This window comes from Pan troglodytes, chromosome 22 (genome assembly GCF_028858775.2).
Source record: "Pan troglodytes isolate AG18354 chromosome 22, NHGRI_mPanTro3-v2.0_pri, whole genome shotgun sequence".
In the NCBI taxonomy this organism is placed as follows: domain Eukaryota; kingdom Metazoa; phylum Chordata; class Mammalia; order Primates; family Hominidae; genus Pan; species Pan troglodytes.
Genome location: NC_072420.2, coordinates 16,451,358 through 16,476,383, shown reverse-complemented (window position 1 = coordinate 16,476,383; position 25,026 = coordinate 16,451,358). Strand labels below are relative to the sequence as shown.

Below are 25,026 nucleotides of genomic sequence, written 5' to 3'. Positions count from 1 at the left end.
GAGATCGAATGAGTCCAAAGAACAGCCAGTGTCCTAGAACAAAGCTTCTCTGATCTCTGAAGGATGTTCCAACAAATTGCAGAAAAGTGAGGGACAGAACTCCACAGTGAGCAAAGGTTGTCTTCTTACATAGGTAAAATCTCCCAGGTAACTTCTCAGAGCTAGTCTCAGAAGAATAGATGAAAAGTGTTTGGCATGGGCATGGTGACAGCATTGTCTTTTCTCTGTGCTTAATCTTCTTTGGTTATTTGATGAGATTCCTAGGGAGGGGGTTTTAAGATAATTGCGTTTCTTTTGGAAGAAGTTTCTACAGCCATACTAGAGAACTTCCAGAGAGAAGCTCTCTCTGTAACAGATATACTTTCTATCTATCTATCCTTGGTGAGGAGGAGAAACAAGAGAAGATCAGAAAGTCCCTGTTTCTGAGTCTGCTTCTAAGGTCTTTTAATTTCCTGTAGTTCAAAGTGCTCAGCATGCTGCAGTGCCATACTTTGGAGGACTGGGCCCCAGCAAAGGTATCATTCTATGGACTCCCAGAGGCCTTAAACACACTGCCTGTAAACCTACCTTAGTGACTACTTCATATGGTGCCTTTGGGCTACATAAACCCTCCCCTCCACAGTCCTCACCGCTTGTCTAAACCATACCTGTCCTTTCAGTTTCACCTCCTTTATAAGATCCTGCCCTGATTGTCCTGGCATAGCCGTTCCTTCATCCACTGAGAACGCAAAGCATCCAGTACCAGTTCACTGAATACTTTTCTAGTGATATGTTATATTCCTTCCCTCCCTTTCCCTTCCTTCACCTTTCTCTCTCCGTCCCTGCCTCTTCCTCTCTTGTTCTTTTTTCTTTTTTGTCTTTCTTCCTTATCTTTTATTTCCAATTATCGGCCTTGTTTAGAAAGCCAAGTGACACAACTCCTTTAAGTAAAAAGAATAGTGCCTTACTCCAAACTTCTTACCCACTAGTCCTGTGCCTCAGATTGGTCATTTTTTATTGCTTTGCTTGTCTCTTCTGCCCTTTAACTTCATGTTTCTAAATAAAATGCATCTGTTGCTTTTAGAGCTTTTTCAATTTTATAAGTTGTCTTTTTACTTCCTTCTAACAAAGACTAGGATTTAGCTGTCTTATGCCAATGCTAACACACATAGTTTATCCTTCCATGGTAGTTCCTTGGTACATCTTAAAGTCAAGATTTGGTGTCTGCGTGGTTATGTTTAAGTTAGATTTTTGTTTATATCAAGTCTTGTAGAAAACATGGTAATATTTCTTTTCTTGTATAATTTTTTATTTTTCCTGGATTTAATAATTGCCTCATTTATTTGCTTGTGTCTATAATTAATGTGTCTATAATCTGTCTGACTGAACTCTAAGCCTTATAAATGTAGTCATTCAGACTGGTTTTATGGTTTTCTTGGTGATACCCCTCCTGGAACCATCTGGTTTCTATTCTGATCTGAACTGATTGCTCTGCTGGCCTCAGTGTAGTTATTTTCCTGGGACTTTCCTTCATCTTCATCCTGGGAATTCCCTTAGCTTTTCTTCCCTGTTGGGTCCCAGTTCCTGAATCATTTGTCTTTTTTGATTTGGAGGCCTTGATTTTGGGAACACATACATCAGTATCCTCCCAGGAAAGTCAGCATGCCTGGGAATGGGCGGAGGGATGGATGACTGTTTTGAAATTTTGCTGCATGTCTAAAGATGTCTTTATTTTACCCACATAATTGATTTATAATTTGGATTGATATAGGATTTTGTGTTGTTAATTATGTTCCCTCAAATTTCACAGGTTTTCTCCACTGAATTCTAGCTTCCAGGGAGGCTATCAGTAATTCCCAAGCCATTTTAATGCTAATCTTTCTCTGCAAGCTTTTAAGGTACTCTCATTGTCTCAGGCTTTCCCACTGAGGGTTCTTTTCATTCACTGCAATGCCTGCAAGTAAACTCTTTAGAATTTGTGCTGCAGACATTTATCAAGCTCTTGCTATATGCAAGAACTATCTTAAAACTCATGTCTGGAGTGCTATAAAATTTTCTTTTATTATTTCCTATTTCCTACCCTTCATTTTCTGTCTTCTCAATTTATAGTGCTCCTACAATCTGTCTGTTGGATATCAGATTTGACTCTCTAATTTTCTTACCTTTTCTCACTTATTTTCATTTCAGTTTCTTTTGAATAGTTATCCTCCTGTTCAAGAGATGTCCTAAATTATCTTCTGTTGTTTAAAAAAATGCAACTTCTTAACCATCTGATTAAATTAATTAAAGTTTTAAAGTTTATTTTTTCATTTATCTTGTTTCATGTAAGTTCATTTTTTTCTGTTTTGGATTTTTTATTTCATAATAGCCGCATGTCTCAAATAATTGGATGTTACTCCACTTCAGAGTATGGCTTTGAGAACTGGTAGTAAGCTACGAGAGACCAGGCTTGTTGTCTGCAACTGTTTTCTCTAGGACTAATAAATTCTGCTAAAGCTGGTCCTCCATTCTCCTGCCAATCAGGATATAAAGCTAGCATCCTTCAATCTGAATCTTCCAGGGGAAGGAAAGAGAAAGAGTGGACCAAATGTCTCACCATTTAGAATGAAAATGATCACCCAGTGCCGGCCTTCCTTTCATGGTCAGTGTGTCTTCTGTCCACTTATGGAAATCTTGATGATAACGCCTTTCTCCCAGAGTCAAGGACGGACAGCTGCTCAGCTTTGTGGGATGAGAGAAGGCATCTGAGGATATAACTGTTCCCTACAATGTTTCATTCCATTCATCTGGGTCAGCAGCCTCCCACACTCCTCTTTCTGAGCTACCTGGTGCTTCTAGTCCCTGAGTGTTTTCAAGGTTTTGTGGTCTGTTTTTGGCTTCTTTTCATTAGGCGTGTACATTCCCAGAAAGTTCAAATCTGTGTGAGTTACCATTTGGTGATGACTCATCTGCTGTTTTGTCTGCTGTTTGTGTCTATGTTCTTACCATTTGGGGGATTTTGGGAGATAAGCATATATGTTCAATTGGGTGCATTTAATTTCAAGTCTATTTTACTGTTTCGTTCTATCCATTTTTCCTTTGGTCCAAACATTTTCTCTCCTCTCATTTTATTCTTCCCAGTCTCCAAGTACCCTAAAGCAATGATCGTGGCCTGCCATCGGTCTGTGAAGTGGGCAGCCAAGTCATGGCAGGACTGATTTTCAAGAGACAGGAACTACGAAAGGTGGCCTGACCTCAGCCTGGACTATGGCTTTTGAGGGGGACTGGCAGGGGGTTGCTGGGCTGGTCTGGGGATAGGAGGCAGCTGGTCAGCAATAATTACTACAGGCTGAGAATTGCTCCAGGCTGCCTGGAAAGGAAAAGATGGGCATTGTAGGGATCACCTGGACCTGGTCAGGAGATTCTCAGAAACTCTAAGGAGATTCTGGGGTGGTTGAGGTCACCAACTAAAAGGCAAGAATGATTTCAGTCTGCTGCATTCATGATTACAGCTCCATGGTTTTCTAGCTGTGGAGCCCTTAGGAAACTTGCTTAATTCTCTGAAATTCAGTTTGTTCAGCTGCAAAATGGGGTCATTAGCCATACCTTCCTCCTAGAGTTGTGAAGTTAATCCTTTAATATATTAAATGACTAATATAGCTTCATGTAGTGACTCAAGAAAAAAATGGTGTGGGAGGACTAGTCTTATCATGCTTCATGTGTGACACATGGTATATCCTGTTAATAAACGTTTGTTAACTAGTTGAGTGAAATACATCTAGAGCTAATTATACTGAATTGAATTTTATAGCCAGTTTTCTATGCTAGGCAAGAAAACTAACAAAAAAACATTTTAGCTGTTGCTTTTAGCTGGAATAATTAGCCACATAGCACTGCAATTGAAAAGATGTATATTTCCAAATCTCTTCCAAATATTCCAATCTACACCGCCAGGTAGACAAATCATGACTGATTAACCAAGAGCTATGCTTTGTTTGGTCCAGTAACAACTCTGCCCCAGGCACGTCGGCACAGTCTTCCAGGGACTCTGACTGATCAGCAAAGAACCAAATGGCTGGTAATTTCTAATTTATAAACACTGCTTGACGTAGGCAGTTGGGCATTCTGCCACACTGCTATGGCCTGAAATGGCCCAACCACTTTTCAGTGCACGAAAAGCAATTTCAAGTGACTTAATAACTCTTTACCTACCCCCCTCTGTTGGGGTCCACAGACAACATTGGATGGAGATGGCCACCAAGTGGCCTCAGGACAAGGAGCTCAGATTACTGCTTCCCAGGGTTTCTAGCTGAACAATGAGTATATTGTGAAGGTCCCATCTGTCAAAGTAATCAAAGTATAAAGAGGGAAATGATACAATTAGACCTTTAAGACACATACATTTATCTTTGGTTTTTCAAAACTGATCACAATTTGGCCAGGCTTCCCTTGGCGAAGAAGACAGAGATTGGCATTCTTTCATGCAAACTGAAATCTTGCCTAAAATGAATCTCCGAGTACAAAGGTGAGAAAACAGAGAAGCAAGTAGGACTATTGAGGGAGGCATGGAAAAAATCCTGTATATAAACTAAGTGTTCCAACAAGACAGATAACTAATTAGCTTAGGTTAAGCACTATTTTTTTTTTAATGAAACATATCCACCTGCTAATAGCATGGAAGGCTATACACAGAAAAAAAAAAAAAAAAAAGAACTGAGATAACTCCCGATGGTAAAAGGCCACTGTCCTCTCTGGTTGCTGTGACCTCCATCAGTGTTGCTGCTGGACTCCCGGTTCCTTCGTCAGTTCTCTTCTGTACTGAGGGGCTCATGCAGAACTCGCGCTCTCACTTTCAGCCTCCTTGGCAGCTACAGTCGTGTGCTAGACCCCCACTGTTTGAAACTGGTGGGATGCTCCTCCGCCTTTCAGATGCTTTCTCTCTGCTCACCCCAAAGTCATTCCTCACCTCTGCCATCAGCCATCTATGCACCGGTTACACACAAGCCCCACTGCTTCAAAGCAGCCATCCTCCCTCAGTGACCTGAGCCCAGACTGCCACACTCAGACTAACCATCTTTTGACCCTGCCTGGGGCCACATGGTACTAGTTACAATTTCCCCACAAAAATCATTACCTTCCTGAAGGAGAACTTTTCTTCTTCCTATCTTCCCCATTCCCTTAGACCAAGATAAGCAAGACTTATTATCCAGGTGCTATGGCCTCTTCTTGCTTCTCTGGTGAATGAATTATTGGGTATTCGGGGCACCTACAACCTTGTCTGGATCTGAAAGGGCATCAGATGGAAGGCAGGCAGACACCCAGACATCCCTTAACAACTCTGAATGCCATTAGGCTGGTGTCCTTCTTCCTGCAAGGTGCCTTAGAGCAAGGGCTCATCATCACTTGTCTAGACAAAAATCCTGATCTGTTTAATGAATCTAGCCTTACAAGAACCTCAGACACAAGCAAGAGCGTCACCCCAGAACCATTCCTAAGAAATGTGTGTTTAAGAACCTGAATGGAATTCCTAGGCCATATTTTGTCCTGCCAACACAAGGGCATAATACTGGACTAAATGTTGGTGAAATGTCCCTGAAGATGATTAGAAATATGCAGTAATTTTTGGGGTCCACTGTTGATTACTCCTAACTTGTTCTTCATTTTTCTACCTTGATGATAGAAACAATCTCCTTGGGAAAGGGAAGTGCTTCCCCAGTCCCAGTCACATCTGTAAACTTCTGGCATTTAAAAACTGGGTTGATATTTACTGTGGTGCCAGTCACACTCTACCTTACATGAACAAAGGCTTCTCATTTTAAAGGAAGTAGGGAATCCCTTTCCAGGATTGATGTCTTCAGGAAATAATACTGGGGAAAGTCAGTTGACTAATGTTAGAGCTGGACTTTTAATGATCAAGACTACTTTTGGCCACCTAGACTGCTGCTTCTTATGAGAGCTGAAGCAGACCTAGAAATTCCGACTTTGAGGGATTAGATCAGGTTTCAAGGCATTTTATGTCTTCACCAAGTAGGAGCAACCAACCAAGAAAGCATCATATATATCAAGGACAATGGGGTTACTCCAATTTTACACATTTTCTGTCCCTATAACTTCAAGCCACAGGTAAATGAAATGACCCAGTGAAGCCAGTTCATCACTGAGCTCCATCCACAGCCCTTTAAATCTAACTGGTTCACTCACACATCATGGTGCAAAGAGCATGGAATCAAATTATAAATATCGAACTCATCTCAAATATTTGCCTAACACTCTCAGGCTTTGCCACCTGACCTGTTATTTCCAGCTCCTCAATCTTCTGGCTGTTCCAGCTCCCCAAATTTGGCTTTAAATCCTCTTGCTATTTAGCACTCCATTTGAACCTCATTAATTGGTTTTTAAACTCAAACCCCTGCTATACTCTTGGGATCACAGCAGGGCTGTTTCCCTAAATGTTTTGGCTTTCCAGAATGCTGACTGTCACTCACACCCCACCATTATGTCCAGGTCAGCCCCCTTAAGCTCCTTTTTAAATTTTTGTTAGAGGAAGATGTGATTATTCATTAAATGCCTAAAGAAACGTTGCCATATAAAATATTTTAACTGATTTGTTTTTAACTTTTTGAGCTATGTGTATCCCCTCTCCAACCCAAGTACATAATGCTGTAAGTCAACCTAACTCATTTTTGAAGACTTCCATTAGATGTGCTGCTGCTATGGCCTCCTATCTCTATATCCACAGCTACGTTCTCATGTTATTGACACTGAACTAAGCAATCCATTAATACATACAAACATACTCACAAAAAATTAATCTTCCTTTCATCCCTAATTCCTGCTTGCAAATGGATAGTCTTTGCCATATCTGTGTTTGCATCTGATTCTGATTCTTGGCCATTATTTTCCCCTGGATTCAGTTAAAGTCACTTCTTCCCATTCCTGCCATTTTCTCCCAGCTGACTACTCAGCCACCTTTACACAGCAGTATGTTCTGAGACAATCTTATGCCAAAAATTCTGTGTTTGCTCTTGAGGACAGAACTAAAATAGATAAGGCAAAATTATAGCAAAAAATGGTATCTTAATATAAGGAAAATCTAGCCATGTGTGGTATTTTGCTAAAGCTGGCTATCTCCGAAGTGATGAACTCAACTGCAATTAATATACTTAAGTCAAGGTTGAAGGACTAACATAATAAAATATTTTTTTTTGGAAAGAGATGCATTAGAGAACTCCAAAGAGTCTTTCTACTTCTAATATTATATGAAAATAATATGTTCAAATAACATTAAACTCAATTTTGTCTGAGGCATCAAAGGCTGAGAGTAAATGGTGACTTTCACATCCCCAAGTGAGCTGAAGGAGCAGACTCCCTGCAAAGCACATGTTATGGGAGTGAAACTGATTCTGCCAGCATAGGGAGCCAACCAGGAAAAGAGAATTGTTGCGGAGAAAGGGATAACCCCATAGCCTCTGCCATATATAGTTGCTGAACACCATTCTCCCACCTCCTCCAACCAAGTCTAAGCTTTGAAGAGAGAGCTTGACTTGTGTTCTTATGCCCAGGGAAATGCATAGAAATAAAGAATGGGGCCAGACACAAGTTTGAGAAATTTAAAGGTGACAGAAGTCACTAAAGCTGCCTTCCTCATGGTACAGCAAGATGACACAAGTCCTAGAAAGGGAGCTACACTTACAATAACAGGCTTAGTTTCCCCATGGGGCAAATGAAGCTGTTCTTGAGCCGTCCTGAAAGAGCCTCCACCCAAGAGGGTTGCCTGAATACCAAGGGGATCTTAAAACAATGTGATACAGTGCTAGGATCCAGGGTCTGAGGGAGGAAGTGGGAAGCTGATGCTGGAAGAAGCGTTCAAGTATCAGCTAATACTCAGCCAATCAATACACACCACTATATGTGGAGGTCCCTTGTGTGTTTTGAGGGTACATAGAATGAATTGCTTGGAATGATGGGGAGTTTGGGGAACTATCACTGGAGGATTCGATTAGGACCAAACTTTGAAGGTCAGCCTAAATTGTATGATCTAAATCAATACATGAATTCAGCATAGATATTAGGCTGAGAAAGATCATGATGTCAGATGATTGGGAAATATATTCTTCCTTGGTCCCACTTATTTCCCTATTATGAAGCAGATTTTTCCCAAATTAAATTAAACCAATTTCTATTGAGGTTTATTCCTTCATATTCTTTCCTTTATCCTTGTACTCAGCTTTTTGCTTTCCATGTGTTTTTTGTTCACCTACATGAAGTCAGATTTAATCGTGTCTTCAGTGCTCTATGCTAGTGTTACATTGCCTGCTAATATCATTCCTACTTCCTGAGATCATTAAACACAAGACATTGATACATCTTATCAGAGTCTTTATTTCAATTATTATACACCAAACCCAAACTTTCTGTCTAATGTGATCCTCACTTCCTTAGAAATGCATCTGACTTGATCATCAAATCATTTTACTTAAGCCTTTCAAAATTTAGTTAAAAAATCAATTCGTCTATAATGCATACAATATTTCTATAGAATTAAAGTCATTATCCCAAAGGAAAAATTCCAAATTAAGGTTATTGAAAACTATATCCATCCTAAAAAAATTCCACTGTGCCTCACCTTACTTCCAACTTCTATTTAATTCTTATTTGAGCCTAGGCTCTTTCGTCAGATAGGGCTGGGTTTTTGAAGGAGCTGTCCACCCTAGCAAATGTCTCAGCATTTCAAAATATTAATTATAACAGTAGTCAATTAGAAATGTTTCTGGCAACTTTCTAGCTCTGAAAGTGTTTTCTAATAATAACTATTGGTGATATTAATAAAGAATCTTGGGAAAAAGGAACAACTATATAAAATTATATTTCTCAATACACATTACTATTGTCTCTTATGTCTGTTGCATATTTTTATTTGTTTACTTAGTGCCAAAATCCTGGAACTGCGCTTGTGGGACATGTACAAAGAAAGTGTCTCTGGTCTCTGAGGTCTTTCCTGATTCACCAAAATGTATTAGGAAAGCAAAGTGACTGTCTTGGCAAAGAACCACAGTATTTTGCTGCATTTGTTTGTTTTTATTAACACAACTCATATTTGAAATAAAAACACATTTTATACCATACTCTTTGGTCCCCTCATTTTACATAATATCACAACTTAAATGCATTTTTAAAATAAGTGTATATAGAAGGGTGTTATTTTTGTTTTCTGACTTTAACAGTTGAGAGAGTGTGTGTGCGTGTGTGTGTTTTAAGAATTCCTTTAGGTCAGTTCAATTTATCTCATTTTGTTTTGTTTGTGTAACTTAAAATCACTAATCATTTTCTTGTTTAATGTTAAAATAGTTCAGATAAAATGCGAAAGCAAGAAATTGCACCTGATACTTGAAAGTCACTATTCCTGACAGCACTTCATCTTTTTTCATGCCCATATTGGCTTTTCTCCCGGCCCATCCATTCCTTAATGTAAGTGTTATAAATTGCTCTAAAGTGCCATAAAGCATAATACACATAAATCAATATTTCTTGGTTAAAAACTTAGAAATTCTGGTCCGCCTCAGGTTGGTTATAGGTGTCCTGAATCTATCATGTCCCTTGCTTATTTCTTCTTACCAGAAGTCATTTCTGGGCCCAAGAATGCCTCCCTTTTTGTTTTTCTCTCTGACCCTTGTCCCCTGGACACTTGCAGTGACACATCAGGATGGATTGTGGGGAAGATATCATCCAGCAGCCTTAGAAAAGCCCCATTCTTTTTCCTTTTGGCCTCTGATCCTGGCAACTTTGGAGGAGTGCAGTGATGTTCTCAGACAAAGTCAGACCGCAGGCTGGCAATATGTCAAGCTCATCTGAGGCAAATTCCAGTTTGTCATGGGAAAAAAAAATGTTCATTTTCTTCTGGGATTCAATGAATTAAGCAAAAGCCCACTCTTTTCCTTCTGGTTTTTGCAAATGTGTCATCTGATCTAAATGGAACACCTGCAGGCAGCTTAATGACAAAAATGACACATTTGAATTCTGCTATCTTTGGAATTTTTTAATATGATCATATGCTGCACCCTTGGGTAGAAAACCACATCCCTCTCCTGGAAATGACAGCTTGCCCCCACAGCCAACTGACGCTATTTATGTGGCGTTGTTGTTATTTATTCCCATCTCAAAGGGGATGATTGAATGGCTTTGTGGTTTCTCCCAAGACGCTGTAGAGCTATATAGTATGAAATCTGCAAGCTCAGGTGATCATCTTTCTTGAGAAGATTTTCACAGATGGCTCTTTGGAAATTGCATGAAAATGTTGGTAGGACATTAGACAAAGTGATTTTATTAAGCTTATTGACTCACAGTTCACTTTTCTTACTAATTGTGATCCTCTGCACACAGAAGGCAGACTGCCTTCTCCCTAAAACCTCACTCAGCTCCAGCAGAAAGCAGGCTCTTCCTGGATATTAAGAAGCAGCTTTTGCCTGAGGAAGACACAGCTACCTAGATTGTGTTTCATGGGAATAAGAATGGGGAGAATGAGACAGACTCCAATCCCCCAGTTATCTCCCTCCCACCTGTCCCAGTCTCAAACACTTTCATTGACATTCATTCCTTAGGATTTGGAAAACTTGTAGATCAATAGAAAACTAAGTGATCTCTAAGTATATGAAAAGATGCTAAGCTGTACTCATAAGGGCAATATAAATAGCAAAGATCCTCAGATGTCATTTTTTACTAATGATATTGGCCAAACAATTTTAACACAAGAAGATTTTGTTATGTCATTGCTGGTGATTCAAGCCTTGTGGAGGAGCACTAGGAATAGCTATCAAACTTACAAATGCAATTGTTCTTGGATTTCAGCAATTCCAATCTTAGGACTTGATCCTATAAAAAAAACCCTGCATATATGAATGACAAATATATAAAATTATTTCTTGCAGAGTTCTGTAAATATCAAAATTCAAAACAACTTAAACTTCTTCACTAAGGGACTGGTTAAATTAACCATGGTATATCCACAGAATTGACTATTATACAGTAGTACAAAAGAAAGCGGCAGCTCTTAATATACTGGAAATATCTCTAGGATGTATCTTTAAATGGAAAAACAAAGACATAGAACAGTACATATGTGTTAATATATGTATACATGAAAGAGGAAAAAAATTCATATTTAGTCTTGTTTTCTATTTGCATAAAGATATACTTAAAATATAAATTAAAAACTAATAATAGGGGTTACCTGTGGGAAGTGATGAAAGGAACAAAACTGATGAGATTGGAGAGAAGAGTAAGAATTCTCAATGTATACTGCTTTGATTTTTGAGCTAGGTGAATGTGTAACTATTCAAAACATTTTAAAAATAAGAAGTCATATATTTATTTACTTTGTAACTCATTTTATTGTGGTAAAACATATATAACAAAATTTGCCACTGTAACTACTTTTAAATTGACAATTAAGTGGCATTAATTACATTCACAATGTTGTGCAACCCTCACAACTTTCGATTTCCAAAAATTTTCCTCAACCTAAACAGAAACTCTGTATTCATTAAGTAATAAATTTCTGTTCTCCACTCTCCTCATCCCCTGGTAACCTCTGATGTACTTTCTGTTTCTATGAATCTGCCTACTCTAGAGATTTCATATCAGTGGAATCGTACAATAGTTGTCATTTTGTGTCTGACTAATTTCATTTAGCATAATGTCTTCAAGGTTCATCCATGTTGTAGCATGTATCAAAATTTTATTCCTTTTTATGGCTAAATAATATTTTATCATATGTATATAACATTTTATCTATTCATCTGTAGATGGACATTAGGGTTGTTCCCACCTTTTGACTGTTGGGAATAGTACGTCAATACACACTAGCATGTGAGTACCTGTTTGAGCCTCTGTTTTCAATTATTTTGGTTATTTATGTAGAAGTGACTTGCTGAGTCATGTGGTAATTCCATATGTAGCTTTCTGAGGAACTTCCAAACCATTTTCCATGACAGCTACCCCTTTTTACATTTCTACCAGCAATATACGAGGGTTCCAATTTCTCTACACCCTCACCAACACTTGTCATTTTCTGCTATTTTGATTATAGCCATCCTAAAGGGTATGGAGTAATAGCTCCTTGGGGTTGACCTACTCAAAATGTTTAAGTTGATAAGAAAGCTATTCATAAATGCCTTCTATTAAAATGTAGAAGACAAAATTGATGGCTCCCACCTGTAATCCCAGCACTTTGGGAGGCCGAGGTGGGAGGATCACTAGAGCTCAGGAGTACAAGGACAGCCTGTGCAACATGGTGAAACCTCCATCTCTACAAAAAATCCAAAAATTAGCCAGGTGTGGTGGTGTGTGCCTGTGGTCCTAGCTACTTGCGAGGCTGAGGTAGGAGAATCGCTTGAGCCTGGTATGTAGAGGTTGCAGTGAGCCAAAATTGCACCACTGCACTCCAGCCTGGGTGACAGAGTGAGACCCTGTCTCAAAAAAAAAAAAAAAAAAAAGAAAGAAAGAAAAGAGTAATACTGTGAAGAAACACCATCTCAAATTTGTTACTAAATCAACAAGTTGGCTGACATTTAGCAGACCTCAGGTTGCCAAGGTGTGGGCACTGGGTAGGCCCTATCCTCTGAATGTACATAAAAGCCACTCGTAATTACAGTTGTTATTATTATTGTTGAATGTCTATCAAATGCTAGCAATTTATGCCATTATTTTCCCCTGAAAGTTCTCTGAGGTAGATATTTTTTATCCCTATTTGATAGATGAGGAAGCTGAAGTCCTTCCAGGATAAGAAAGCCAAAGTCAAACTGCTGGTAAATGGCAATGCCAGGATTTGAATCAAAGTTGTCTTGATGTCTGGACTTTTTTCCACCCAAAACAAGGCCTTTAGGCCCAAGTCTTTTCCTTTCTTTCTGATTTGATACTGTGGCATCTGAGCTAGTTTACACCATTTTCTCTGAAATCTCAGGCTCGCAAGACACCACCAAAGAACACAGATCTTTCTATCAGCTTGGCACCTGGAGCTTTCTCCTTTCTCTGAGACCTGCAAATTTGAATATATCTGCAGCCAAATGGCAGGTTCCTTCACAAAAGGAAGTAAGCTGTAATGCACAAGAGATAGGCTGACTGCTTCGCTAATCTGAACTGGGATCTGGCAGGAGAAAGGTGAGCAGACCCAATGGCCAGAGCTTTCCATCCATGATCTGACAAGTGGAATGAACGGTCAACCCCTTCTTTGTAAATCATGCCTTCCTCTGAGCACAGTGCCCTCATCTGTGAATAGCTGCTGCCAAAATGCTGGATGAAGTGGCCTAACCCACCTAAGAGAGTCTACTGAAAAGCTCACCAATCACCTCTTCACCAGGTCCATGAGTGAGTGGGGTTGTTAGCAACACCCATCTGCACACAGGGAAATATGAAGTCCCAGGAAATTCATGATCTTGCCAACTGTGCTGAATTCTTTCCCATACAAACACAAACTGCTTTTTTTACCACTTCACTGCAACACAGAGAAGATTTTAATATAATAAATTACAATAGGATATATTACAATGGTAATACACACACACACACACACACACACACACATATGAAAACTACTCATTCAGGGAAAACACCACAATTCTGTTGTATTAGTCTGTTCTCACACTGCTAGTAAAGACGTACCCAATAGTGGGTAATTTATGAAGGAAAGAGGTTTAATTAACTCACAGTTTGGCATGGCTGGGGAGGCCTCAGTAAACTTACAATCATGGCGGAAGGGGAAGCAAACACGTCCTTCTTCACATGATGGCAGGAAGGAGAAGCCATCATGTGATGGGGAGAAGCCCCCCAGCAAAGGGGGAAGGCCTTATAAAATCATCAGGTCTCATGAGAACTAACTCACTATCACGAGAACAGGATGGGAGAAACCACCCCTGTGATTCAATTATCTCCACCTGGTCCCTCCTGCAACATGTGGCGATTATGGGAACTACAATTCAAGATGAGATTTGGGTGGGGATGCAGCCAAGCCATATCATCTGTCTTGGTAGATTGTTGATTTGAGCTCAAAGGGAAGGTCAAAAAAAGTGAGATCTGAAGCCTGTTGGAAAGATCTGGAATACATGTTCCACTCTGCTTTTTCCTTTGTTCTACTTGTAGCAGTGTGACTGTCCACCCATCTCAGGAATCTGCAGGACCCTGCTCTTGCCTCTTTTTTTTTAGGTTTAATTATTTTTAATATTTTATCATAAGTAGTAAAAATAAAATGTGAAATTTCTTTTCATTGTAAACTTTGAAGACAGAAAAAGTGAATTCCCCTTACTTCTCCCCAGTCTCCTTCCACATGGATATTTTCTATTACTAAATCCTTGTGTATTTCTCAAGGTCTTTTAATAAACACGTTAGTACATTACAACTCAGCTTTTTAATCAGTAAACCTCTATACAACTAATATTTTTTGAGCACTTAAAGGCTATGGGTTAGGCACAGGGGATATGGAAAGATTAAGTCATAATATATTGAAGACTTTTGCCAGGAATTTTGCTGAGGGGTTCATTTTTGGTATTGTATTTAATCTGCACAACAACCCCCCAAAATGTACTACCATATCAATGAGAAAACTGAAACTCAGAGAAGCTGAGTAATTTCCCAAAGGTCGCACAGATGATAGAACGCAGAGCCCAGATTCAAACAGAGGGGTGGCTGTCTAGAGTACCTAGTCTTAAACACACAGCACAGCAATATACTAAAATAATTGTCAGCCTTTTGTCCACTCTGTAAGACCCTCTTCTCAAGACTTTACATAGATTGGCTTATTTAGTGTTCATGGGAACTTGAATGCAGGTTATTATGCCCATTTTACAGATGAAGATACTGAGGCACGATGAGGTTAATTACCATATCAAGATTATGCTAGTTACAAGTGCAGAGCTGGGATTGGAATTTCTACAGTCTGGTTCCATAGCTGCTTCTCCTGACTCCCATATTATGATGCCTATTCTAATGTTATGTGCATAGATGCATACTCATGCTTGAGTACTCTGCAGCTCTTAATCACGTTTGCTTAGAGTTTTTAACAACATTGAAAAATGCTTAGTTATAATGTAACAAAAAATAGACAATTGCATATATGGTATGATTCTAATTATATCAACTATATATAGCAGAAAAAATTTGTGAGAAATTAATTGGTTTTGGTTCCTCCTGATATAGAGTTTTTTTTGTTGTTATTATTTCAAGAAAGTCACCCATTCTCTGTGTTTCCATATCTCATTGGAGACTTTCGTATCGCTTTGTTCTACTTGTAACAGTGTGACTGTCCACCCAACCCAGGACTCTCTTTTATCTCTTTTTTTAGGTTTAATTATTTTTAAAATTGTATTATGCCTATAATAAAATTATATTAATAAAATTATTATAGGCATAATAATAATGGGAAGGTCCAAAGCAGAAGTTTCCTGACACTCCACAGATGCCATGCTCACCTCCACCCCAGCTTCCTAGAAAAGGTTGTGCTAAGTGGGGATATGGAGGGATGGCTGAGAGGCAAGTGTTTCTAGAGTGAAAAAGCGGAAACAGGAGAATTAGCAATGGAGAGATTAGGAGCTTCTCCCGTCACTGGGAAGTGGTTGAGACTTTTTTTTCCCCCTCAGTTTCCTTCTACATGGTGACAGCCAGCCTACTAGTAATAGAACTTTTGGAGGAATAGTGCAATTGTGTGGTGCCCTTTCATAGGTTTGGGGGGAAAATGGTAGAATATTAAAACTCATGGACTGGGAGCCCATATCAAAGGTTCCTACACCTGGCTTAAAAAAGTTGGAGAACTGTGGTGGCCAGTGTGGAATGGAGAACCACACTCTTTTTCAGAATTCAACTGCAGAAAACCACACACGACTCTTTTGAAAGACACCCTGCCTACCCAATCTCCATCCAAGATAGGAGTTAATAATTACTGGGATTTTCCTCCAACTCAGCTGGTGAGGACTACAATTTAATTTGATTTAAAAACAGAAGGAATGTGACATTCCACATAGAGAGAAGACACAAGAAAATCCCAACAATTGTCTTCAGGTAGTAGAATCGTGGGTGATTTTTTTTTCTTTATAATTTCATATATTTTTAAGTTTTCTATGATTCTCACTTTCTACTTACAAAATCATAAAACCAATTACTTTATTTAAACTCTTATTAGTTATATCACTTCCCCATCCATCTGGCTTAGTTATGCTTTATTTTCATCTAGACATTTTTACACTGCAAATGTTTGTTACAAGTAGGACAGCTATGATTTTTCTCTAGAATCCAATCCTAGAATTTGCATTTAGATATATGTAAATTAAAACAATTTAGGCCAACATCATTCTATATCCTACTTTTAAAAGAATTTTTGAAAACTAGAGGGGTTTCATCTTTTTGCTCCCTGCCATCCTTTAAATTCAGGATCAGGAACATAACAGGCAGCATGGGCCAAGACAGAGTCATGGAGGAATGAAGCCACACCTTGAACAATGCTCCTCCAAATGGTGATTTTTGGCAACTAATTCAAACATAAAAAATGGAATGTGGGCCAAATGTATAGGCCTAGAAGAGAACCTCATGAGCTGCTTGCAGAGTAACAGCAACCACTTTGCAGTTTCTGCTTGAGCCAGTCACTGGTTTACAGTTGTAGTTCTTCACTTCAATTAGATGTGAACTGATACCAAAAATAGATGTACTGTGTCAGGTTACTTTATCCCAGACTGTAGCCAAGTGTACTATAATCCTACATAAAAACTAGTACTCTTTAAAGACCATCTCGAGACAGATCTGTCCTTAAACAGTCCCCCAAGGCTTTAGCACCAGGGCCGTTAATTTCAGGTACAATTCCTAGGTATTCCCTGTTTGTCTCAAACATGTGAGAGTTTCAGAGGAATTCCAGTTGCTTGATAGTAATTTTTTCTGTGTCCCATAGTCCCGCCTGTAATTTGCATTCCAGTTTTTTGCAAGAACTGAGCTTTTCCTCAAGGCATTCCACTGTGTTTTTGAGTTTATTGTCCCGTTGTAACGTGGGCTAAGTAAATGCAGACTGGGTCCTAACCCTCGGTCTTGTATGATTTCTTTGAGCCCATTTGCCAGCCTTCCTCATGTTTCCCAGCACCCCATAGGGGTATGTTCAGATAAATGCTTGCTACTTATGGCTTTAGATCTGAACCACCTTTCTTGGCCCATCCCTGCTAAAATATATACTCTTTGGGTCATCATTTCCTCCTAACCCATCTTTCCAAGCAATGGAAGAATACATCATCTTACCATCTTCCTTACTCTCCAACAAATTAACTTTTTGCATCTTCATTCTTCACCACTCATATAATAAAGTTCCATAAACGTTTATTGAATAACCAACCACCTTATGTTGACCCTATTTCAGGTACACAAAGGTGAGTAAAATGAGATGTTTGCCTATAAGGAAGCTATCCTTTAGTGGGTTTATTTTTTCCTAGGGCTGCCGTAACCAAATGCATGACTTAGAACAACATAAATGTATTGTCTCATAGTTTCGATGGTTTAAAGTCTGAAACCAAAATCAAGGTGCTGGTTGGGTTGGTTTCTTCTAAAAGCTGTGAGGGAGAATCTGTTGCAGGCCTCTTGTAGCTTCTGGTACTCTCAGGCTATAGCCTCAGTGCCTGTAGCCTCAGGCACTCTCTGGCTTGCAGACAGTGTTCTCCCTGCACCCTGAGTCTTCACAATGTCTTCTCTGTACGAGCATCTGTGTCCAAATTTCCCCATTCAGGGCCCACCTTACACCGTATGACCTCATCTTAACTAATTACATCTGCAACATCCCTGTTTCCAAATAAGGTCATATTCTGAGGTACTGGGGGTTAATCCCAAAATATGAACTTTAGGGGAACTCACTTCAACCCAAAACAGTAGACAAAAATGCATACACATGGGATTAACTGGAATAAAATATGAAAAGCTGAATACTAATGATAAGCACTAAATGCCAGCAAAGCACAAAGAAGGAGTGTTACATTGTGATTAGGGTAGACTGGGCAGAGATTGCAAAATGAAGCACTCATTCAAACAGCACTGTCAAGGATTCTCCTGGTGTGGCTGCCTGGAGTAGAGAAGAATGTCCGGCTGTTGCCGAGCATGTAAAAGCCTTCCCCTTCTCTGGGCTCTTTAGGGCACACCTTTGACCCATGTCTGAGTCCACCACAGAGGAAATGGTCTCCCCACAGCATGAGCTATTCATCTAATATCCGAGTATCAGAGTCTACTGTATTTATCAGATTTATTAGATAAAATCACCTGAGGGCGGAAGTACCAATAAGTATGAGTAATTAAAACACTGAGCAGCAATATTATTAAAGGTATATTAAAATCAATGACATCCATTTGAAAAGATATATTTCACACCCTGTCCTCCACAGTAGGAGATGTGGCTGAGCAGAAACAGGTCAAGCAGGGAGTATTGTTAATGAAAGTCCTCGTGGAAAGGCTGCCTGAGACAAAATGAGTTAAAATCTTTATTGTGTCTTGACAGCCCACATGAATCTATGATGATGATAAATGTTCTCATTTAGAACTTTTTCTTTTCCTGAGATATTTTACATGTTATCTCCAATTTGCTTTGAATTTCTCAAAAGACATATGCTCACAGAAGAAAGTCTCTGCTTGCTTTTCATTAAGTAAGATCTTATCAGGCTGTTCGCATGTGGCATCACATTTGAACTATTAATCTTATGACAGGATATTAAAAAGGGGGGAGGGGAATTCCTTAACAGGTTGAGGGCCATTACACTTGAGAAACAGCCCTCAGCACCCAGGAACAAGAACCAGCCCAGGAACTGCAACCGCAATGACTAATAAGACTTTCCTGAAGCCAACACTCTAGGCAAAAAGGTTGCTTCTTAGGAGGGTGTACCCTGGACAGAGGAAGCTGAAATGACTTGTGTGCCGCTTGGCTGGACTGTGGTGCTGCTGGATCATTGACCTGCAGGATCTTGGTGGGGCGCCAGGGAGTGATTGTTAATCAGATTGGTGTCAAGTGATTGTTAACTCTCAGTGACGTTAAGGCTTCTCTGGAATTGAGGCACAAACCAGTAAGGCAAAACACAGATCTAGAGTAAAAAGAAAAATAATAATTCTGTATCCCTACTATGGCAAGTCTATAAAGTACAGAAACACACTAGTGTACACTCAAACACACACACAAAGAGAGACACAAAAGCAACACTCTAAGAAACCAATAGGAAACTGGCTTAAGAGAAGGCTTTGGGGATAAGTGAGGTCTTCATGACTTTCTGGGCCATAAGGCTGGGACAAGACTTTCACATTTGTCCCAACAGTAGTGAGAATCTTTGATGGATTTTAAGCAAAGAAAATACACAACCAGAATTGTATTTTTCAAAGGTTATTTTGACAGTGGTATGGATAATCCATTTAAAATACGGCTAGAGAAAGTCAGAATGCTATAGAAGTCTAGGTGACCACCTTCGCCTATGGCTGGCCTATGGAAATGATGAAAGTATATAAATTCCAGGAGAGTTTTGAAGTTCAAATTAAAGAACTTGATGATGGCTTAAATACCAGGAATGGGAAAGAGGAGGATATCAAGGGAGATTTCCAGTTTTCTGGGTCTACAACCAGACCAATGGCAGGGAATGAGGCAGAAATGGGGATAGCAGACATGGTGGGGCAGGTCATGAGTTGGATTTTGGACATATTATGTTTGCAATGCCTATGAAGTATCTAAGTAGGGATGTTAAGTTGTTTATTTCCGTCTAATGGTTATTAAATGCCATAAAGTAGTCTGATATGTGATCTACTGAATACTGTCTAGATAACTCTCATTCATTTTTCTAAGTCTTTAATTTAAAAAAAATTTGAAATATTTTTGCACTTGAATAAAATAGAAAATCGTAGTATTATTGCAAATTTATAAATTAAGTTGACTCAAAATATCTCGAGCTTCTTTCTCCCTTTTCTATCCAGGAAAAGTGTTGTCATTTGAACGTCGAGGGTTTCTCAGACCACCAGAAAAGGTAGCCAAACCAGGCCAGTGTTGACGAAAGCCTAAGAAAAATTAGGTTTATCATCAGTAGAGAATATGTGTGTTCTTGCTATATGTTAACTAGTTTTTTCCTCTTCTTCTCCAGATTATCTCCTTTTGATATCTCTGCTTAGAGGAATACAGAATGTGGCCACATGTTACTCTTCTACCAATGTCAGGATAAAGCATGCATTAGGATCCCTCAGTGGAGAACTATGTCCATTCCATGCTCCTTCCAACTAGTTTGAGAAATGGCTCCAAATTTTCCTTAATATTATTCTGAATTGCTCTATGAAGTAAATGTCAGGCATTTTATTTCCATTTCCCTAAAATAGAGAATGGGTTGCTAGGGAAAATGCCTAAGCCAGCCATAAAGCATTTCCAAAGGGAGGACATAGTGAATAAAAATGTTAGTTCCTGTCTTGTTTAACAAGCTCTCAAGGCAGCTCCAAGGGGTAGTAAAATTTATACTCCTACCAGGACAGCTCCAGACTATGGCATCAGCATGGGATGGAAAGTAGCCCTGGGAAACAGAATAGTGTGGTTGCCTGCTACCCTTTACTTATCTGAATAGTTTGTCTCTGCTGTGCCCAGGAGGTTTGCACCTCATGGAGTGGGAGGTGGTGCAATCAGGTAAGAATGCTCTTTGCTTACTCCTTTATCGGAAAAAGGATGACTGTAATGTGTGGGCTGGAGTGGAGTGGAACTGAGTTTAAAATCTGCAGTAACATAAAATTAAAGACTAGGTATTAACAATGGCTTTGCACTCTGAGTTGCCATGGGCTGAGAGGGACAGCTGGACAGCCAGAGGGATTCCAGAGGGACTTGGCAGGACAGAGCAGTGTCAGCCATCTTACTGCCTCGAAAAACACAGGTAGGAGCACATCAGACTTCAGTAACACAGGATTTATCTCAGTATCCATTTTTTCTGATTCTCAGTTTTCTTATCCATAAAATAGATTAAATAATATATGCTTTGTGAGGTTCTTGTGAAGATTAAATGAGATGAAAAATGCAAAGTGCTGGAGGAACACCTGCAGGAGCTCTATCCATGAAAAACTGTTGGCCGGGCACGGTGGCTCACGCCTGTAATCCCAGCACTCTGGGAGGCCGAGGCGGGTGGATCACCTGAGGTAGGGAGTTCGAGACCAGCCTGGCCAACATGGGGAAACCCCGTCTCTACTAAAAATAAAAATATCAGCCGGACGTGGTTGCAGGCGCCTGTAATCCCAGCTACTTGGGAGGCTGAGTAACAAGAATTGCTTGAACCCGGGAGGCGGACGTTGTAGTGAGCCAAGATCGCGCCACTGCACTCCTGCCTGGGCGACAAGAGCTAGACTCCATGTCACCCCAAAAAAAAAAAAAAAAAAAGAAAAGAAAAACTGTTATTATTATTGACAAAATAAAAGTAAAGGCTGCATTCGAGACTGTTAAGAAATTGTCACAGAAAATATTTTTATTAGTCATTGTACAGATAAAGAAAATGATTCTCATATAAAGAAAATTTTCTATTTAAACTTTTTATTTAAATTTAAATGTTCTAGTTAAAATGAAAAAATTACGATGCTTCTGCCTTTTATGATGAGAGATAAGAAGTCATGTTAGTAGAAGAATAAATCAAAATATTCCCTTACCTGCAAAAAACTGATGAGTGTACAAGCCACACTTAAGAATTTGTGATCATGTTTAAGGAAAGATGACAATATGAAGACCTTGAATACTGCCTTAGTTTTGCAAAAGACCTTGCTAGGCCTTCCTGTTTAGGTCAAGAAAAGTCCCCAGAGAAGGTCTTAAGGAAGAAGAAAGAGGTTAAGAAAACTGGACATAACCTGAGCCAAAATTTTGACATGGATATATCCTCATAGAACAAGACAAAATACTGTAAGCAGGGTGGATGGCTCTGTGTGATGGTCTTGGTTGCATACTCCCCTTCACTAAGGTCAAACAAAACCCAAAAATCTCTTGTAAACACCTCTCATTTTCATTGTCCATGTGGAGAAGATCAAAGCTTTCATTTGGCCTAAGTGACATCCTAACCACTTTACAGCCTATTCAGGTCCACCTTACAATATTGCACATGTTGGAAATGAAACTGGCGCTTATGACTCCCAGAAGTATAAATTTTAATGAAGATTCTAAAAACTTTATCTTGGCCCTGTGATGGTGCAGATTGAAAAAAATTTCCATTTCTGACATGTCTATAATGAACTTCATTGCTGCTTTTTAAAAGTTTTTCCTTTTGATAAGAAATTAAAGACTGATTTCCTCTTTACAAAAGAAAATGCCACTTTATTCCCCATACACACCCTCTCTCTTAGTAAAACAACTCTGATTTTTATAGCTGGGCATCTTGCCACCCAGTTGAAGATATATTTCCCTTGCAGCTAAATAAGGCCAAGTGATTATGCTCTTGCCAATAATATGTAAACTGAAGTGTAGCAAGGTACTTTTGGGAAGTCTCTTTAAAAAGCATCATTTCTTTTGTATTTGTCCCTTCATCTTCCTGCTACTCAAGATGTACATATAATGGCAGGCACTTCTGTAGGCATTTTGGATCATGAAATGTCTTTGATGGAAACTAAGAAAAGTAGAGAAACAGAATTGAAGGTTTCACAATTCTAAAACCTTTGTAAAAGTTTTGTAAAAGGTTTTACAATTGAAGGTAATTAATATTACACTATTAATTATAGTAAAGGTCATGCTTCTGTGGAAAAAAAAAGAGTCCCTTGACATGATGGTTCAAACAAGTTAGGAAAGGCAGACTGTGCTTCTCAAAATCAGCCAGAGAATCAGACTGGCTGAGCACACTGCCATCCTCAATGCATGGCTTCTAGATTGCTTTAGCCTTTATCATTTGAAGCCAATAGGAAGCAAGGAGAACATCAAGGCACATAATTAATGACTGAAAGCATCCATCACTTCTGCTCAAATCATTTTGGGAATGTCGTAGTCTTCTTGATCACACTTGAATGCTGGGGAAGCTAAGCAGTGTAGTACAACTGGACAATCAGTTCCTATGTCCAAGAACTTTTTAAAGACAGTAGGGTAGAATGCTTACTTGTAATCAAAAAGCAGTCTCCACCAAAACTGTAGGTCTTCATATTCTATCCAGATGGTAAAAAGTTTACTTTTCTTTTGTTTAGCTTACTACATGCTGGGCCTTTATTATTTATAGTTGAACATCATCTTCATTGATATACCCCTTTTATGTTTTTTCAATGAACCTCATCTGTAAATCATTAATTGGATTATTAGATAAGTGCTAAATAATCCCCAGCTGTAAAATTCTAAGAATAATTAAAACTTCCTTTCTTAACATTCTTAGTGAACAACTTACAGGTTAAAAAACAAACCCAAAGAGATTATTTCCTGCAAAGAGCCTTTAGTATGGTAGCACCTACTTCTAGAAGGCCTGTCATAAACTGTCGTCTAGTGAAAGTGATGAAGAAGAGTGGCTGGGAGTCAATCTTAGCAGGAGCTGGAACAGGTGAAGCCCTCACCAGTGAAAAATCTTGACAGATGCAGCTACTAAGATTTCCTACTACAAAGAATCAGTTAGAAAAGCAGGTTAGAGAGTTTGTTTTGTTCAACAATACTTCATTATCTTACTTATCCCAACAAAATTTACTCCCATAGGATAAGAGACTTATATTTGTTGGAATACTTTTACCTTTGGAGGTGACTGGCAACTTACATCAAAAAGACTTAAGTAATGTATGACATATATCTAGAGTTATATTTGTTTGAAGAGAGAGAGCAAGTTGTTTAGATAAGAGCTTGATTCCTTGTTCAAATGATGTCAACAGATTCATTTCTTGGTTCTGCTTCTGAGTTGGCTCCATTTATAGGTGAGCCAGATTTAGGCCCCCAGCAGCACAAAAGAGAGAGTTTGCTTCCCCATTCAATAGTCCCAGAATTGTGCCTCATTGTTCTGATTGCACAGACTTGGCTTATATCCCTGACATGAACCCAAACACGATGACCAGGCAGTGAAACAAGCAGGTTGACTTAACCTTGGTCGCACACCAAACCCTCGTAGATTGAGAGAGAGTTAGCCTCATGCTAAGCACATAAGCTGAATGTGGGGAAGTCAGCACCCTGTGTTCCAAAAACAGAGAATAGATAATGAGTGTCAGGGACAACAGATGAAATCTCCGTGTATTATCTTTGTATTGTCCAAAATGTAAAACCTCAAAGGGAGACAGTTCAAGGTCTCATTTAATTAATGTATCCATCTTCAAGTCTAAACTCTCTGAGGGATGTGCACCCAGTGAGATTAGGATACAGGTCCCCATGGTTCACTGATCCATGGCTAGTAAGTTTAACCATCCCTACATACCCACTGTGCAATGGGGAGGAAGGACCCAGTACCCATAACCAAAACACATATAGAAAGGATGAGGGGGAATGGAAAACAATGCACAATGAATCCTACTTCATAGTACACACCTATCCCATGGGCAGGAAAAGCAATGACTCACTGCTCTGGCCAGACGAAGTCCAATGTGGCTGACCTTGGCTCTGACCTCTTAAATCATTGCCCATTTCCATTTATTTCCCCATAGCTCCTGGTTCTGGTCTGTGGAAGGATCCCCCCTTGAGTATTGTCCTACTTAAGACCTGGGTACTGAGGATGATGTCCTTTCAGGGAGCTGCACCTTTTTTGAAGCCCACTTCATTTTGGTGTATGTCAGGAGCCCTGATAATTATTTTAGATGTTGACCAGAAACCTTTGGTGACTTATCTCCTCTTCTCAGAAATTTCACATTCTAGGTTCAAGAGTTTCTAATACAACATTCCAGAAGTTAATTTTAATACATTTAGTGCCCTTTTACTTGAAAAAGATAAAAAGCTCAAATCAATCTGGCTTAAGCAAAAGGGGAATTTTTTGATGTAGATAACCGAGAAGTCCAGGGATAGCATTGGCTTCAGGTAGAACTTGATATCAGCTGTGCACAATGCATGGTCTATTGATCTGCTTCCTCTATGTCTATTTCATTCTCAGACTCCCTATGGTGGCGACCAGTATCTTCAAACTCATACCAGAGTAAAGCCTT

General features: G+C 39.3%; 1 protein-coding gene across 21 annotated transcripts in view; it reads left to right on the top strand.

Moving 5' to 3' along the window:
* LOC129138329 (uncharacterized) overlaps positions 1 to 25,026 on the top strand; it is a 77,589-nt gene that overhangs the window by 19,862 nt on the left and 32,701 nt on the right. For 9 of the 21 annotated variants that reach the window (XR_010154532.1, XR_010154540.1, XR_010154533.1 and 6 more), the window contains exon 3: positions 12,917 to 25,026. The exons of 2 other annotated variants lie outside the window; for them this stretch is intronic. Coding sequence is in view for 1 of the 19 variants with exons in the window: in XM_063803705.1 (XP_063659775.1) it covers positions 23,489 to 23,536; positions 24,975 to 25,026 (100 nt within the window). In the remaining 18 variants the exon portion in view is untranslated. Of the gene's footprint in view, positions 1 to 1,539 lie in introns of those variants that run through there. 10 more of the 21 variants (XR_010154542.1, XR_010154543.1, XR_010154541.1 and 7 more) reach the window with 6 other exon arrangements.